The following is a 17,277-nucleotide window of genomic DNA, read 5'->3' as shown; positions in this document are numbered from 1 at the left end:
CCCTCATGAGACCTCGAATTCCCTAAATCCCTCCTATTTCTGAGAGATTTTTTTAACTAAAAAACCTGTCCTGAAGGTGTTATCATCGAAACAAGACACCGAAACGCCGCGTCGACTCTTTGGTTTTTTAATATATGTTTGAATGTATAATTGTTTTATGAATGCGAACTTAAACTGTATTGCTTTTAATAAATTGTTTTTACACTGGTAAAGATTATAGTTTCCTAACTAATGTGGTGCTTTGTAGACAGGGTTCCTATACTGACTGTTAGCCTGTATTTGTAAATTATTTGTAAATTATGTGTATGTTATGCTAAAGACTATCTTGTCTTTGACATCGTAGCTACCCTTAGAGCCTTTTTGCTGGGTCAGTCTACGCTGTAGGGTATATACCCCCACCAACTAGGGACTCTTTGTGTTTTTTGCATATTGGTTTACCCAGTCCCTCACTGGTCTTTGGGTACCTCCCTCATTGTGTTGCCCTTTCATAATTCACCAGGCGGAGCTTCCAAACGACAAATGCAGAGCTCTACCCAATCATCACGAAGGGTGTCTACCGAAGTGCCTTTAACCGGGTCATAGGATGCAATAGCCCCATTTGTATTCAATCAATCAGGGCATTGTAAAGCGCACTACTCACCCGTGAGGGTCTCATGGCGCTGGGGGGTGTCTCCACCCCCGGGTATTCTCCCTATCCGGTTGTAGTTTGCATGAATGAATAGTAAAGCAGATGAATGAAGCAAAGTTTCAGTGAAAAAGCAAACATCCAGTTGTGTTGTAATGAGATCTCATATTTCAGTGGTGTGTTTTGTGAAGGAACAAACCTTACATGATTCCCTCCACACCAGTGGCAAAGCCGGGGCGGACCTGGAACCAGAAGAGTGCTATGTGCATCTGCAAGTAATGTTTCTCAAGTGATATTTTTGGTAATTGAGGTATTTATTTTTAGCAGTAGTACAACACTCAAAAAGTGCAAATTCTACACCACTCTTCTTTGCTCCACTGTACTCTACGTCACTGCACTTTGTGCCACTCTATTGTGCACCGCTCTACGCCACTCTGCACTGCTCTATGCAACTCCATGTAATTCTGTGCTGCTCCACTCCGCTGCACTCCACTCTATGCCAATCCGCTCTGCTCTGCTGTACAGCTTGGTTAAGACATTGGCAAAGCCAATAGCTCTTGCTTAGATAAAACCTATTGGCTTTGCCAATGCTTGTTCCAACTTATGGTGGAATTCGATGAGGCCCAATCTAAGGTAGGACTATGAGGAAGATTTCCATCCTCATCTGCCTGTGGTTCATTATACTCCTGTTTTGTCTTTATTTCCCTTACTCTTATCAGTTTGGTTCTTGAAGACTCCAAGAGTGAAATTTTAGTCGGTGCTGAATACCTGAAGGCAGTTCAGGTGTAGCTCCGACATTGGTGTTAGTTTGATGTTAATCAAAGTGGCCTACCAGTTCTTTCCCTGATGGAGTAGGTGCCTAATATAGGCTATGTTGTCTTGCCATTGCAGACTCCAGTTGACACTCAATTGTGGGGGGCTTGTATTGACATGTAGCTCACTGGCTATACTGATATGGAGTTATGGTCAAGATAGTAAAGCCCCTACTTTTGTGACTATGGAGAGGCTAATATGGAGAATGCACTTGGAGGCACCAGTACGAACAATCTCCACAGGCACCTTCAGGTGTGATATTCATAGGAATAAATAAAATAGACGATATGTTGGAGGACCTCCAGATGTGTTCTGTGGCCGTGGTGAATGGACCAGTATCGATCACTAGTATTGGTCCCATCAAGATGCTTCTCTGATTAGGAGGAGGAGAAAATTAAAAGTTATCACATTCAAAACTAGCATAGCTAAACGTTTTAATCCAGAGGTGAACGGGTGTTCCAGATTGCAGACTGCTATATGGTTGTCCTAAGTGTGTCTTTAATAATTTAAAAGAATGAGCAGAACAAACACTCTGTGCTTTATCATCTCTACAGGCCCAAATCAAGGCAGCTAAGAAGCGAGTGGTGATGGCCTCCCTGTACCTAGGCACAGGCCCTATGGAGCAGGAATTGGTAGGTTATGTGGAATTTATCTTTGGCTGTAAGGGTTGGCAGCCATAAGGGGTAGGGGCTGCAAAACTCATGATTGAGAAAGAAGAGTACAGACAAATTGATCCCTTGGGTTGGGTTGAGGGAGGTAAGTTTGGGCTGATGAGCTGGACAGGGTGTGATGCAATGTGAAACCCTGGGTGAGAGACAGTTGACGAGATGTGGTATGAGGCTCATAGGTCATGAGTGACTGGCATCTCAGCTGCTCTTTTTTTCAGCACCATGTTGTTGTCTAGCTCCCGCATATCACTTAGATCCCTTGCACCCAGCTCCTTGTGTATGGAATGTCCTCTCGTCATTTAAGTTTTTCCTTCTGAACTCCCCCCCCCTTTGTTTTGCCAGACAATCATGGAACTGTTCTTTGGTCACCAGAAAGACCTCAATCTGCACCTATCCTATTCCCCAGCTGTACCCCATCTTGTGCTGTGAACCCTCCAGCAGTACCCAAACTGACTTTTTTTTGCAGAACTCTCATCTAACCCGTGGTCTTCCAGTGGTCCTGAGATATGGATTCTGATCTTATGTAATATCATGACCAACTCTGACCTCAAAACACCTCCCTGCCTTCTGATGTCTTGCACTCTCCCTGTCATAGCCTGACATTCACATAGCCTGTGGTCAGATCACCCTGTAGCACCCAGTTTTCCGATCTTAGTTTTTTTAACATCCAAGTAGCACCTATCACCTTAATCAGCACTTTCAGCTCCCAGCTGCATTTCCAGCAGTAGCCTGATGTGACCCTCACACTATATTGCTTGCTTTGATGCCTTAGGAGCACCCAACATTAACACTCCTGCAGTGCCATGCCATGCACGTTGAGTTCCCCTAAGCATTACACTGTTCTACCATGGTTGTAACTTGATTATGCTTTTTGCATGGTACCTTCACCTGTCTTTTTCCAAACCTTAAGACTTTTTATTTAGCATACTAGTGACTGTCCATGAACATTTTAGTTGGGTATTCCACCAATACAATCATCTACAGACCCACAATTATTTGAATAACTGCCCCAGTATGTCTACTGTGTCTCTGAAACTCTCAGGTGTCCGCCGGTTCTAACCCCAACAATGCCCTTTCTGCTTCGATGTCACCTTGGGGTGTAACATTTCTGCCTTGCCCTATCAACCCATGAATGCCCAGGCTGCCTTCTGTCCCTTAGTTTCCCTTTTTGCCTTCTTAAAGTGCCCCAGTGATTTGTGTCACCCTTTTCCATGCCTGCACTAATCACCCTTTGCCCTTCTGCATTAGGTGGATTCGCTTCATGAAGCACTTGTGAACTCTCTGCATGAGGGTGTGTCCTCTGACCTTCAGATCTCTATCCTTTTGGACTTCACACGAGGATCTAGAGGTGGGTACTCATACCAATTTTTAAGTTTGCTTGAAAGGTTTTCTGTCACATCTGATATGGGAGAGATACCCAAACCACTTGTCCTCAACACTATGATCATTGCTTTATTCAACTGACAGTTAATTTCACCCTTGTCCCCTCAGTGTTGTCTTTTCCCATAAGATTCTTGCTACAGGACTTTAGCTGAGGCTAGGCTGTCAAGTTAAAGATTCCAACCTGCATCATTGCAGCTTGTGTACTCCTGGCTTTAACTCTTATTCTCAACGTGGAGCCCCCAAGTCCTAGAGAAATAAGACATTTGAGGCAGTTTATTTTAGATTGATGGTCATTCTATTAGTGTCCTTCTTGGGGAAGGCGAGTTCATAATGAAAGCCTTATGAATGTTCAACATACATAAGAAGGAAAACACCAAAAAACCTACATATAGGATGCAAGGATTATTTGTGCCTTACCTTATTACAGACTGACACTCAACTGTCCCCTTTAGATATAAGGGGGTGAGGCCACCAAGGCATAAATGACTGCCACAGGAACTGTGGCTTGGACAGACAAAACCAAGAGTGCCTTGCAAAGCACTGATAGTAGAATGTCAATTTTTTTGCGTTTGCTCTGTAACCCTCTGCGTCCGAGGTGGTGTCCTTATCAGGAGTAATTCCTCCTCTGGCAGCAGATATCTGTGGAGAGTATCAACAAAAGTAACTTTTGAGATTTTCAATTTTATAGCTTTCAGTTTAGCACTCAAGAAAAGTGCCCAAAACCAGTTGGGAGGATAGTAATTGCAAGAGCACATTGTCCTCAATAAAGACCCACCTAACCCAGGCCTACTGTATGGTTTTAGGATTGTCTATGTGGTTGACTGTTCCTCACAGGGTAGTCCTCAAGAGTGACTAGTAACAATCAAACAGACAAATATATGAAAGTGAAGTCTTCATTCCAGCAGAGACATGCAATGTCTCCTGGAAGCCAGCTAGATCCCAATTCACTCTTATAGAACTGTAGAAAATAACATTCTGAAACATTTTCCACATGTATGGTTTGATCAGAACATATAGCTACAACATATCTCCTTTCTTTACAAACACAATGAGAAAACAAAATAAAAATGGAAAACATAAGGAAAGTACAGAAACAGACACATGGGAAGAAAGGAATTAAAGATAGGTCCCACCTGAGATGTAACGAGATTAACATTTTGTAATCCACTTTGGGTTGTGTGATCAGTCTAGATAACATCATCTCCCTACCAAAGGAGTGGTTTTCTTAACCTATTATGGCCACTACTTATGTGTGCTCCTCCATGGAGAACAATGACTACCCCCATGTGGCTCACAACCTGAACTAGGACCCTTTGACTCCTTCCCAGATCCACGTTCCTGAAATGTAGAAGCGCTCCCACCAGCACCCATCAAATCTGCATCCGACATAAACATCAGAGCCTACAACCCTCATCCACATCTATCTGTTTACTAGACTTGCCTCCTTTTTGATATAGTGACATGCATCTAAAGTTCCACCATTTGCTATTCTCCAACTCCACCCATCAACCAAATGCAGCTTTAACTTTGTAAGAACCCCTAGATTTGGAAAACTAGCTTGATGCTCTGCCTGGCTTCTTCTCCACCCAGTCAACTTTCCCAATCCTCACACACAACTCATTCCATTATTTTTCACTCTCAGATTTCACACTCACAAACTGCCTCGACCTTGGATCATGCAGGAACGAGATTTTGGAATTATGAGTGGACATGATGATACGAAGGAAGAGATTCAGTTGGTTGATCCATACTCCAAAGGCTTCTGTGCTCTCCCAATCAGCATGCCATATAATCAAGATGTTGTTGATGTTCCTCAGCCAACTACGGATATGATTGGAATATGAATTATTAGTCCATATATGTTCTTCTTCCAGATGGCTCATATACAGGCATGCAATGCAGGGGGCAAAAGTACTGCCCATAGAAGTCCCGTGCCTCTGCAAGTAGAGCTGGTCTTCAAACCTTAAGAATTTCTCAGTCAGAGCCATATGCTGGAGTGTCATAAGCCTGCCAGGGCCGCTCGTGTGTGCATAGTACGTTCTCAATGACCCGTAAGCTCTCCTCCTGCGGGATGCTGGTATATAATGACTTCAACTTAAAACACATCATCATTTCTTGTGTAGGGTCATATTACAAATCAGATAGGCGGTTAAGGAGATGTTTAGTGTCCTTAACATATGACCTGATCTGTGTAACAAGTGGTCGTAGAAACCAGTCAATGTACTGGGAGACGAGTTCTAGGACTGAACCTATCCCGGAGACCATCTTCCAAGTGGGGGGGACCGCAACCTTGTGGATCTTCAGGATAGTGTAGAACAACAGAGTCCTCGGGTCCGTAGTATTCAAAAAGTCAATCTCATTCTTGGATATCCACTCCCTTTCCAGCGCTCTACTAGTGATCTCGGATACCATTTCTGTAGATGTGTGTTTGGGGTCCTTTTGAAGTTTTTTATGTCTTTCATCGGAAAGTAGGATAATGCATATGATTCTCTGTAACTGTCCAGATCTTGAATAACAGTTGTTCCGCCTTCATCTGCTGGTTTTATCACAATGTTGGGCTTGTTGCTCAATGATCCAAAAGCTTCTTGTTCTTTTCTGCTGAGATTATTGAAAGCATCCCTCCTAGTTTGTAGCTGTTCAACCTCATAATAACTGCTTCCTCTAATGCAAATATCTCTGGGGGCATCGTAGAGCAAGAGGGATTGAAGGAGGATTTCCTTTGCAAGTTTGTGTGTTCATGGTTAGCTTCCGATTGGAGCTTCCCCTTAAAGAATGTTGTTGTTCAGATTTTCCTTAAGAACTCTTATTTCACATTGTGTTTTGCATTTGTCAATTTGGTTGGTGGGGACAAAACCAAGGCCCTTATTGAGGACTGATATTTGATGGTACCCAAACCTCAGATCACTTATGTACATCTTCAACAAGGCCGACGCGGTCATCGCACCCCACCTGCAGGACATCATCAACACCTCCTTCGACACCGCCACCTTCCCGGAGAGCTGGAAGCACGCCGAACTCAGCGCCCTTCTAAAGAAACCTACGGCGGACCCCACCGAACTCAAGAATTACCGCCCCATCTCGCTCCTGCCGTTCCCAGCCAAAGTCATCGAGAAGACCGTCAACAAGCAGCTGGCCGCCTTCCTCGAGACGAATGGATCCCTGGACCCCTCACAGTCTGGCTTCCGAGCCAACCACAGCACCGAGACCGCCCTCATTGCTGCCACCGATGACATCCGAGCCCTGATGGACAACGGAGAAACAGCGGCCCTCATCCTCCTAGACCTCTCCGCGGCTTTCGACACTGTCTGCCACCGCACCCTAGTGCAGCGCCTCAGCAACGTCGGAATCCAGGAGAATGCACTGGAATGGATCATCTCCTTCCTCGACGGAAGAACACAGAGAGTCCGCCTACCACCGTACAAGTCAGAGGCCACCGAAGTCATCTGTGGCGTCCTTCAAGGATCATCGCTGAGCCCCACCCTCTTCAACGTCTACATGAGCCCCCTCGCAGCCATCGCACGCCAACACAACCTCAACATCATCTCCTACGCTGACGACACCCAGCTGATCCTCTCCCTGACCAACGACCCCGCCGCCGCCAGAGCCAACCTTCACGAAGGGATGAAAGACGTAGCCGAGTGGATGACGACCAGCCACCTGAAACTGAACTCAGACAAGACGGAAGTCCTCATCCTGGGTTCCTCGCCCTCCGCCTGGGACGACTCCTGGTGGCCCCCCGCACTGGGCAGCGCACCCAAACCGACAGACCACGCACGCAACCTGGGCTTCATCCTGGACTCCTCCCTCACCATGACCAGACAAGTCAACGCCGTCTCCTCGTCATGCTTCAACATCCTGCGCATGCTACGGAAGATCTTCCGGTGGATCCCCACCGAGACAAGGAAGACGGTCACCCAGGCCCTCGTCACCAGCCGACTGGACTACAGCAACGCCCTCTACGCCGGAACCACCGCCAAGCTCCAGAAGAGACTCCAGCGGATCCAGAACGCCTCAGCCAGACTCATCCTCGACATCCCACGACACAGCCACATCTCCGGACATCTGAGAGACCTGCACTGGCTCCCCGTCAACAAAAGAATCACCTTCCGCCTCCTCACCCACGCACACAAAGCCCTACACGATCAAGGCCCCAGCTACCTCAACAACCGCATCAACTTCCACGTTCCCAAACGACATCTCCGATCAGCCAACCACGCCCTCGCCGCCGTCCCCCGCATCCGAAGAACGACAGCAGGAGGAAGGTCCTTCTCCTACCTGGCCGCCAAGACTTGTAACTCCCTTCCGACCGACCTGCGCCTGACCCAAGACCACCTCTCCTTCAGGAAGAAGCTCAAGACCTGGCTGTTCGAGAAGTAGCAGCATTCCCCCCCCCCCCCCCCCTCCCCCCCCCCCAGCGCCTTGAGACCCTCCGGGTAAGTAGTGCGCTATATAAATTTCTGTGATTGATTGATTGATTGACTGAAGAGTGGGCCGAAGGAGGACTACCCTGCTGTTCCATAGACCCTGCAAAGAGGTTGAACCAAGAGTGGACTGCACCTAATGCTACTGAGACTAGCAAAGAGAGGACTGTGCATGTAGTGCCTTGCTTGAGGAAAAGTCATCCTCGAGCGCCAGACAGTAGTGACTCCAAGAGTCAGCTGGCTGACTTCCTTTTACAACTACAGGGCCACAAAGGCTGAAGTAGCCTGCCTTGGTGAGTGATGGCTATGAGCACCTAACCACCGCTCACTGCCAAAGTGCTGCCTGGGAGACAGTCCCATCTCTCAAAAGTTGTGCAAGAGTTGGCTGCACCCAGGGGAGTCATCAGAGAGCAGTTTGGTTGCCTAACACAAAAGCTATCACCACTTAAAGGGATACGCTGGTTTGGCTGTAGCTAGAAACCAGTCTACTGGTGGCAACTGGTTTTTGGCCGAACTTTGAGGGACATCGACCCATGCGGCCAAAGTTGTCTCCCAGTGACTGTGGACCTAGGAGTAGCCCAAGAATAACCTGATACTCACCTCCCTCACCCATCACCAACGCTGCATCCTCCGCATCCTTTTCCATCTTAAGTATCCTCTATCCCTTGCATCAGAACCACTCCATTTTAGTCTATGGTGGTTCCCCATAGAGCCTGGAAATGGACTGAAGACTGCTTTGACTGCAAAGTAACAGTTTAACCCAGCCTCTTTGGCCCCTGTGACTCACTATCTGCCAGAGTTGGTCGCTGAAAGCGAGCTGGAGAAGTAGTTTGCAACTTTATAAAAGTTTTTCTAAGTCTGACCGCAAGCGTAGCCATTAGCGATTTATCCTGTTGAAGGAAAAAGCAGTGATTTATTGTTCCTTTAAAAATTCACATCTATGGACCCTCTACTGGATGTTGGTCGCGAGGTGTCTGTTTGAAGATAAAAATACAACCTAACTTTATAAATTGATGTTTTTTTTTATTTTTGGTTTCTTTCTTATGTGACTGTTTTGGTACTTCTCATTGCTTTACACTTGTTCCTTTAATAAATCCTGACTACTCCGAGACATAGCTACCCAGGGTTGAGCTAACCAATCTGGCTGGACCTAGTACAGGTGGTGAGTTTATTACAGGGTGAGGTCTCACAACTACATCATATAATAAACTGCTTTCCTCACACAATGTGGTAGACGTTTAGTCTGTGTAGCTTGCTCTTGGATTGTCAAGTTTCCTGCATCTCTCTCAAGGGGGCGCACAAAACTTAAAAGGGCGTCAAATATAGTTGAGCAGCTAACCACTTTGGGCACTCTTGTTGAACCGGATTGGAACTTGATTTACCGTTTCCACATAAAAACCTGTGCTGGCAATTCAGATTTCATACAGACACATCACAAGGGGAAGATTTACATGGAGCAGTCAAAAAGGCTTGATTAAATAACATTGGGCCATTTGAAAGTTTTGCATGAAACTTAACATTTTAGAACTGGGCTTTATACAGTGTGTGCCAGATATTTTAAGGTTAGTGAAACTGTGCCACAGTGAATACGTAATTGAAATACTTGCATTTCAAGAGATGCGTAAGAACTCGTATGACCAAAGAACAGTGGTTAAAAAAGCACAAAAGTTCCCCCAAAGAAACTTCATTTTAAGGTGTTTTGTGGTTACTATTTTCAGTCTAAAACCATAGAAATGTAGCAATCTTGCTTACAAGTGCAACAGTACCTTCTCTCCAGGGCACTGTCCATGACTATGTACATGTGTCAAATGATATTATAAATTACAGCATTGAAAAGATCACTGCTGATATCACATATAACCACTTGTACGCGTGAAAACTGGTCTTCAAAATCAGCACAAGAAATAAACTAAACAATCTCAGAAGCATCTCCTAGAAACTCGTTAGATCTAATCCCCGTGTCCTAATTGCACCCAAACAATCCGCCCCCTGAGGCCTCAATCTTCAGGGCATTTCTTCAGAGTTTAACCTTTTCTTCCTCAGGTAGAGATTGTGCAAAAAAGACAGAGCTCTGAGGGCCGCAGGCAAGTGCATGTTATTTTAGATTCCAGTCAGTTAAAGTTAAGCCCAATAACTACCTTGAGCATTGATCTTCCATTCCAAATATATTAGTGTATTAGTGTGTAAGTGAACACACTTTAGAGCTGGAGTTGAGTTTTGCTGATGGTGTGGCATCAGCCTTAGTTTTTCCAGATGTCCCTGGACTGATCTATGCATGTAGACGGCAGATCTTGTTAGCTAAAGCTTAGCCTGCGTTTGCCTACCCGTAACATGCTTACTCACTCACCATCTTCCTGCAAAAGCTTAGTCTACGTGTGCCTACCCGTAACATGCTTACTCACTCACCATCTTCCTGCAAAAGCTTAGTCTGCATGTGCCTACCCATAACATGCTTACTCACTCACCAGCTTCCTGCCCGATCTTCATTTCTGACCCACAATGAAAACCTCAGGGTTGTCTGTGAAAGGAAGGAGAAAGACCTTATGGAAGACAGACCTCATAAGGTGAAGAGTAGGCTTTGACACAGTTCTGGCATGAATGAGATGCACAAGTTCATTTTATGGACCGCATAGGTGTGCCCCTAACTTTCTGATTATTCAGTCTTATCTATCAGTCTTATGCAGGCATTAGACGGGAACCTTGATGGGGGCGTGACTGGCCAGCCAATATGGCGGTCGTCTTTCACTAGATCTCTGACCCCCTAATTATCCTGCAAATTACCCGTTGGAGGTGCTCTGGTGTTCCCCGAGTGCGGGGACCGGTGTGCGGACACAGAGGGGAACCTGCGAGACCCGTAGGCCCTCACCTGGAGAGCCCTGCGGAGGCACCCAAGACTTGACTGTTGCAGAGCGGATCTCAGGGCCTTGGGCGCGAAACGCGACCGGGTCTCAACGGTCACTGGCAAGGAGACGTTGCGGCACATCTGCAGCTGCTGGAAATCAACCGAGTGCTGCCCTGACGGAGCCTGATGCCCCCAGCATAAACGCTCGGTCGGAGCTTAGGGTGGGACCGGCTGTGCCTGTAACCCAGGATTGCGGTCAAGGCTCGGCCCCGTGCAGCTGGCGGGCGCATGGGGGAGTCGAGACTGCGGCTGGGGTGCCCAGGCCTGGAACTGCTAAAGCCTGTTGTGAGGGCCTGTAGCCGAGTGACTGAGCAGGGAACTATCGCAGTGGCTGCCGCTGGTGAGAGGGCCGGCTCGGGAGGCCCCCACTACTTCCCGCATTCCAGGAGAAAGGAGCAGTGAACTATGCCTCGCGCCGTGGGGGCGGACCCCTGCGGTGGGCTGCGGGCCGGCCTGGCTGCCACTCAGCATAGCGCCCCAGGTGAGGGGAGCGGTCCTGGGGGTTGATAGAGGACCCGAGAGGACTTGTTGACGCCCTATCTTGACGGGACAGAGGCGCCTGGCAAGCTGTTTAAGAATTGTGGTGGCCATTTGGGGATGTCCCTAGGAGCCTGGGGGTGCTGGCAGTAACGGCGATCTGCAGCCGGGCACCGGCCAACTAAGGAGGAGGACTGGGCATGGCTCCTGATCTGGCTCGTTGTGGCGAGGAGGTGAGGGCCTGCGATTTCACCCTCCACACCCTCCCCCCGTGGCTGGCAGCGCAGTGAAGTCTGGGGGGGTTCACAACAGCAGGTGGAAGGTACAGTGTAGTCCGGGGACCGGGCCTACAGGTTCTGGAAGACTGTGGCAGTCAAGGGCCCTTCCCCATTGGCAAGACAGCGACCACGGCGCTTTGTTGGCTCCGGCAACCGAGGGGCAGTCCGCTAGTAAGGAAAACAGCGCTTCTGGTGGGTTGAAGGCATCTGAAGGCGCTGTGCAGATCCTGACTGGAGAGGTTCAGTCGGTGGTGGCCCGCCATTTTGCACCCCGTGCGCCATTTTGGGGGCAGAGACTTACCAGGTGCAAATAAAGTGGCGGCGAGGGGGACACAGCGCGAGGAGAGGAGGACCAGCGAGGTCGGAGGTGACTGGGGCGTGTGGCGCACCAAGTGCTCTGCGACGTCCTGGGTGTGCTGAACCACTTCCTACGGCAGGAGAGCATACCATCTGGGGGCTTCGTTGGAGTCCTCACTGACGCCTGCTAGTGAAGGGGCCGTGGAGAGGTGGTACCCGGGGACAGCGGAGACGACAGTTCCCCGTCGTACCAGGGGGAAGCGAGTCCGTCACATGTGCCACCTTCAGACTCTGTCCCATTGACCGGGGGCGTAACCCCTGCCAACGGCGGCACTTGCCCTGGGGAGTGTGCAGCCCTTCCCCTGTTGACGTCGTCGAAGGACCGGTGTGCCCCAGACACCTAAGTGGAGGATTGGGAACGAGGAGTTGGCGATTGACTGTGCGTGACCGGCTTGGTGGATGCCTGCTGCGCAGCAGCTGGTAATGGGCAGGCTCAGGGTTAAGTTGCAAACTAAACACCAGGCAGCTGACGGTCTTGGCTCCTCACACGGGCATCAGAGTGGTAGCATGGAGCCTGCAGCGGACCTCGCGGCTAAGATGGACTCTGTGTTGGCGGCGCTGGAGCGCATTGGCACTACTCTGGAGCAAACTAAAGTGTCATTGGAGGCCAGAATCGATAAAGTCACGTCCAACTTTACTCTTCTCCATGCTGACCATCGCAAGCTGTCGGAGTCAGTTACCGCGCAGAGTCAGTCGCTCCAAGAACTGCAACCTGTGGTGCAAAATCACGCTTCAGAGCTCCAAGATATAATAGACAGGGTTCATGTGCTGGAAGATCGCATCGAGGATGCGGAAGGGCGCTCTCGGCGCAACAATGTCCGGGTGGTCGGACTTCCGGAGGGAGAAGAAGGGAAGGACCCGGAGCAGTACGCTGAGAACAGGTTGCGGGAACTCCTACCCCGGGGGATGTTGTCCCCGCATTTTGTGGTAGAAAGAGCGCACAGAGTGCCAGCGTAGAAGCCTCGGCCGGGAGCTCGGCCTCATCCGTTCCTCTTCAAACTCCTCAATTATCGAGATCGGGACGTGGTGCTCAGTGAAACCAGGAAACTGGGTGATCTCACAGTGGGGAACAGCCGTGTGATGTTCTTCCCTGATTACACGGCAGCAGTACAAAGAAGGAGGAGCACATACATGGCTGTGAAGCGGCAACTGAGGGAACTAGAGCTGCCCTACTCCTTGTTGTTCTCCTCTCGCCTCCGTGTGGTCTCGAAGGAGGGTGCCTGCTTTTTTGATGCCCCATCGGACGTCTGGGATTGGCTGGAGGAGACTGGGCAATGGAAAGGAGCAAGACCTGCAGGCCCGGAGGAGGGTGGGTGGCAGGAGCTGCGATCGGGTAGGCGCAGGAGGAGAGGGGCCCGCCGGGGCATGGGCCTGGGCCCAGTTGCGCCCAGTCCGGACTAGATGCGACTAGAAGGGCAGGAAGCACTTGAGGCGGTTGCGACCTTGGGAGCAGTGAACAGCACGACCCGCCTGGACTCCCAGCCAAACAGCGACCTGGAAATGAGTGGCTCCTCGTCCCCATTCACAGGGATTTCTGAAGACATGAACATGCCTGTGGTGACACCCCTAGACGGCTGACGAGCTTATGTTATATTATGTTATATGTTATGTTAAAAAAAGTTTTATAGTGCGCTCAATTACTCTAGAGCAGAGGTCTCCAAACCGGTCCTGGAGGGCCGGATCCATGCTAGATTTTTAAAATAACTACATGTATCTCAATGGGGATTTCCAAAAAATCTGGCATGGATCCAGCCCTCCAGGACCGGTTTGGAGACCCCTGCTCTAGGGTATCCTGGCGCGGGCTCATGCAGAGAGGCAGAATGGGTGGAAATGGAAATTAAAATGCTATGGTAAAGAGATGTGTTTTTAGTTTCTTTTTTGAAGACAAAAATATCTTGAATGGCACGAAGTTGCAATGGAAGTGCGTTCCAAGCTCTAGCTGCTTTTACAGAGATAGATTGACCGCCTAGCCGAGCGCGCTGGAATCGTGGAAGGGCCATCCGACACTGGTTGGCCGACCTAAGGCAGCGGTTGGGAGCATACATGGAAAAACGCTTTCTCAGGTAATGAGGACCTTGACCACGCGTGGCTCTGAAAGAAAGAACCAGAGATTTAAATAGAATCCGTTGAGCCACAGGCAGCCAGTGAAAACTACGCAAATATTGCCGTACGCTGGACCTCCTCGAGATGTTAAAAAGAAGTCTACCCACCGTGACTGAACAGTGGACTATGGCGGCCTTTCAGGGTCTCTGTCTCTGAACATTCTACTTTTTGTATCTTTCTAGAAATGTTGATGTGCGCGCTGTTGCAATGTGTTCTATGCCAAATGCTTTTGCGCTGTGCTGCAATGACATACAGTAAAACAGATGCAGCCGTGCCTGCTAGTCCGCGGTTAGAATTGCTGCGCAGTCACTGCATTAGCGGGCTCTCCCGCTAGTGGCCCACACCGGCCCTACGCGTTCAAACAGCCTGCACTTCCCCGTGCATCTCTTGAACGCCCGGGAGGTCTGTGACAGGGGAGTAATGCAGCTTGGTTGCTGATAGCACACTCACCCCAGACAGCTCCTGCGCTGGACTAACACTTTCTAGGAGGTGGATCTTCTTGAGGTTTGGACGTATGCCCCATTGGGGACTCGCCCTTTTAGTTACACTGTTTGTAACTGTTCTCATGTTTCACTTGCGGCACACTGATACCCCCTTCCCTGATGGTGCCCGTAGGCCCCTCTTAGTGGTGCTCCCCCGGTCCTGTGAGGGTGCGGCGCGTCTAGACACATGACCCACACTAACATAATGACCTGGAATATCCGCGGTATGCACACCCCGTCACGCCGTTACTCTGTCTTCTCCTATCTGCAGCGGCATGTGGTGGGGATTGCCCTGCTCCAAGAGACCCACATGACCCAGATAGAGCTAGACAGACTCTGCAGGCACCGGAGGGGGAAAATTCATGGTACTGCCTTTTCTGCGCATGCGCGCGGCACACTGGTATGGGTGAGGGCGGGTGTCCCCTTCATTTGTTAAGAAGCAAAGGTGTATCTGGAGGGGAGGTACTACCTAGTGCGGGGGCGTCTGAATGGTCAGGAAGTCCTCTTAGGATCCCTTTATGCACCGAACACGGATCAACCCTCCTTTCTAGCGAGCTTGAATCAGGTCCTTCATCCATACGCTGGCCTCCCCTGGCTGCTTGGCGGGGACTTCAATATGGTGCTGGACGTGCACCTGGATCGCTCTTTCCCTCCCCTCCGAGCTGCAGTGGTGATGTCCAATACGCAAGCGTTCCGGGACTGGCTCTCACACTGGGAGATACATGACCTATGGCGTGCGCAGCATCCAACGAATAGGGTATACTCCTATTACTCATCAGTTCATGACTTGCATGTCCAGTTAGATAGGATGGTCGGCACCCAGTCTCTGCTCCCACTCCTTGCCAAAACAGAGTATCTGGGGAGAACACATTCTGATCATAATCTCCTATGGTTCCAGATTAGTTGGGAGGCGGACCGCCCACCTGTACCAACGTGGAGGCTACAGCCTGCCACGCTGGAGGATGCAGAGTTCCGCTCCTCGTTGGGCGCGGCCATCCTTGACTACTTCGAGGTCCACGAAGGGACTGCGAGTAACGCCATGGTAGAGTGGGACGCACACAAAGTAGCCATCCGGGGGCACTGTATGGGAGCCACGTGGAATATACACAAAACACTTTCTGCTTCCCTGACGCGCCTGGAGGCTGAGCTTCTGCGGTATGAGCGGGAAGGTGAGGGGACAGGTGAGCACTCACGCACACTGAGCAACCTCCGCGCTAAGCATGTGGTTCTTCGAGCAACTGAGGTGCCATAATTATGCGGCGCACACGGCTAGAACGCACGCTAGCCGGCCGGCTGTTAGCCTGGTTGATACAGAGAGAAGGGTGTGGTGTCCCAAAAAGGAGCTCTTTGCGCAGAAGAAGGGGGGGTGGTGTACATCGTGCTCTGACCGGCCACTACACGCAGCTATACAAAGCTCGAGGTACTGGCCCCAGGCACATGCTGGAAGGGTTCCTAGATTCTGTTACCTTGCCTGTGGCCTCTGAGGAACAAAGGGATGCGCTTAGTGCCCCCCTCACGCTGGAGGAAGTGGGAGAAGCAATTCAGGCTATGGCGTCGGGAAAAACTCCAGGGCCAGATGGCCTGCCCGCCGAATACTACAAGGCAAACAGAGACACCCTTACGCCCTTACTCCTTCAGCTATATAACACAGCAATAGACGAGGGCTTGTTACCTCCCTCCATGCAGGAAACATTCCTGGTCTCCTTGCCCAAGCCGGACAGGGACCCCACAGCCTTGGGTTCATATAGACCAGTGGTTCCCAAACTTTTGACTCCTGAGGACACCCATTGACTCACCACTGGAAGCCGGGGACCCCCCATCAATTTGTACAATTTAAATTTCAAACATTAAAAGAGTAATTAAAAAAAATAAACACACATGTGCACACAAAACAAATATTCGAATTACTAAGAATTGTAGTATTTTATATTGAAAGAGTTTGCAAAAAATTTAAAATTTGAATTGGAAGGTTGGTGCTGCATCTCTGTGATTACCTTTTAAATGGTTACTTTTATTTCGCAGTACAAGGCTCCTGCTCCTGCCATGGCCAGAGTGGAAACCAAAAGCAGCCCTGGCAAATGTTTTCAGACCAGTCCCCTTACAGTGCACACCAAGTGCAGTGACGGAGGCTGACCACTACAAAGGGGGCTTTGGGAGGCTCCTCCCCCAAGAAATTTTAGGATACAATGGTGCATTCTACAAAACACTTATCATTATATATTGAATTGTATTAGCTTTTAAAGATTAGTAAATGATGACCTTACTATGCACCAGGATACAACAATCTTTGTTGTTCTAAAAATTATTCCCTCATCACCCTTCAACAGTGCCTCTCATTTCTCCATAGCACATCTGTCACATGTATTTCATTTTTTATAGCATCTCTCATACCATTGTAGGATGTCAGAGCACTTTACATCACACACATATAGAGACAATGAATCATACTTGTAAATCAGTGTAGAGAAAATGTTACATAAGGCAAAGGGGACTACAAGGTGTAGGATTTACATGCATTTTTAAAGAGTGCTTGGTCTGGAATTGCACAAACTCGGGATTCAGAACCTAACACAGTGGTTATCATTGACTTTAACAATAAAAATGAATTTCCAACAAAATAAACCCCTTTAGCAGCATCAGGATAATGAAAGACTGGGAAAAAATATAAGTTACTAACTTGTACCATGCAGTGTGTTAGCAGCTCTTTATAGGTCACTGTGCTAGATTATGATTGTCTCTTATGAGCTGAAGAGTAACAAAGTGTTTAG

The 17,277-nt window shown here is 49.0% G+C and overlaps 1 protein-coding gene across 1 annotated transcript in view; it reads left to right on the top strand.

Moving 5' to 3' along the window:
• PGS1 (phosphatidylglycerophosphate synthase 1) overlaps positions 1 to 17,277 on the top strand; it is a 676,499-nt gene that overhangs the window by 175,283 nt on the left and 483,939 nt on the right. The window contains exons 3-4 of the mRNA XM_086931083.1: positions 1,993 to 2,070; positions 3,355 to 3,454. Of these exons, the coding sequence (XP_086787209.1) occupies positions 1,993 to 2,070; positions 3,355 to 3,454 (178 nt within the window). The remainder of the gene's footprint in view (positions 1 to 1,992; positions 2,071 to 3,354; positions 3,455 to 17,277) is intronic.

The sequence above is a fragment of the Lissotriton vulgaris genome, chromosome 7 (genome assembly GCF_964263255.1).
Source record: "Lissotriton vulgaris chromosome 7, aLisVul1.2, whole genome shotgun sequence".
NCBI classification, from domain to species: domain Eukaryota; kingdom Metazoa; phylum Chordata; class Amphibia; order Caudata; family Salamandridae; genus Lissotriton; species Lissotriton vulgaris.
Note: the sequence above shows the minus strand (reverse complement) of the source record. Positions and strands in the feature narration are given on the sequence as shown.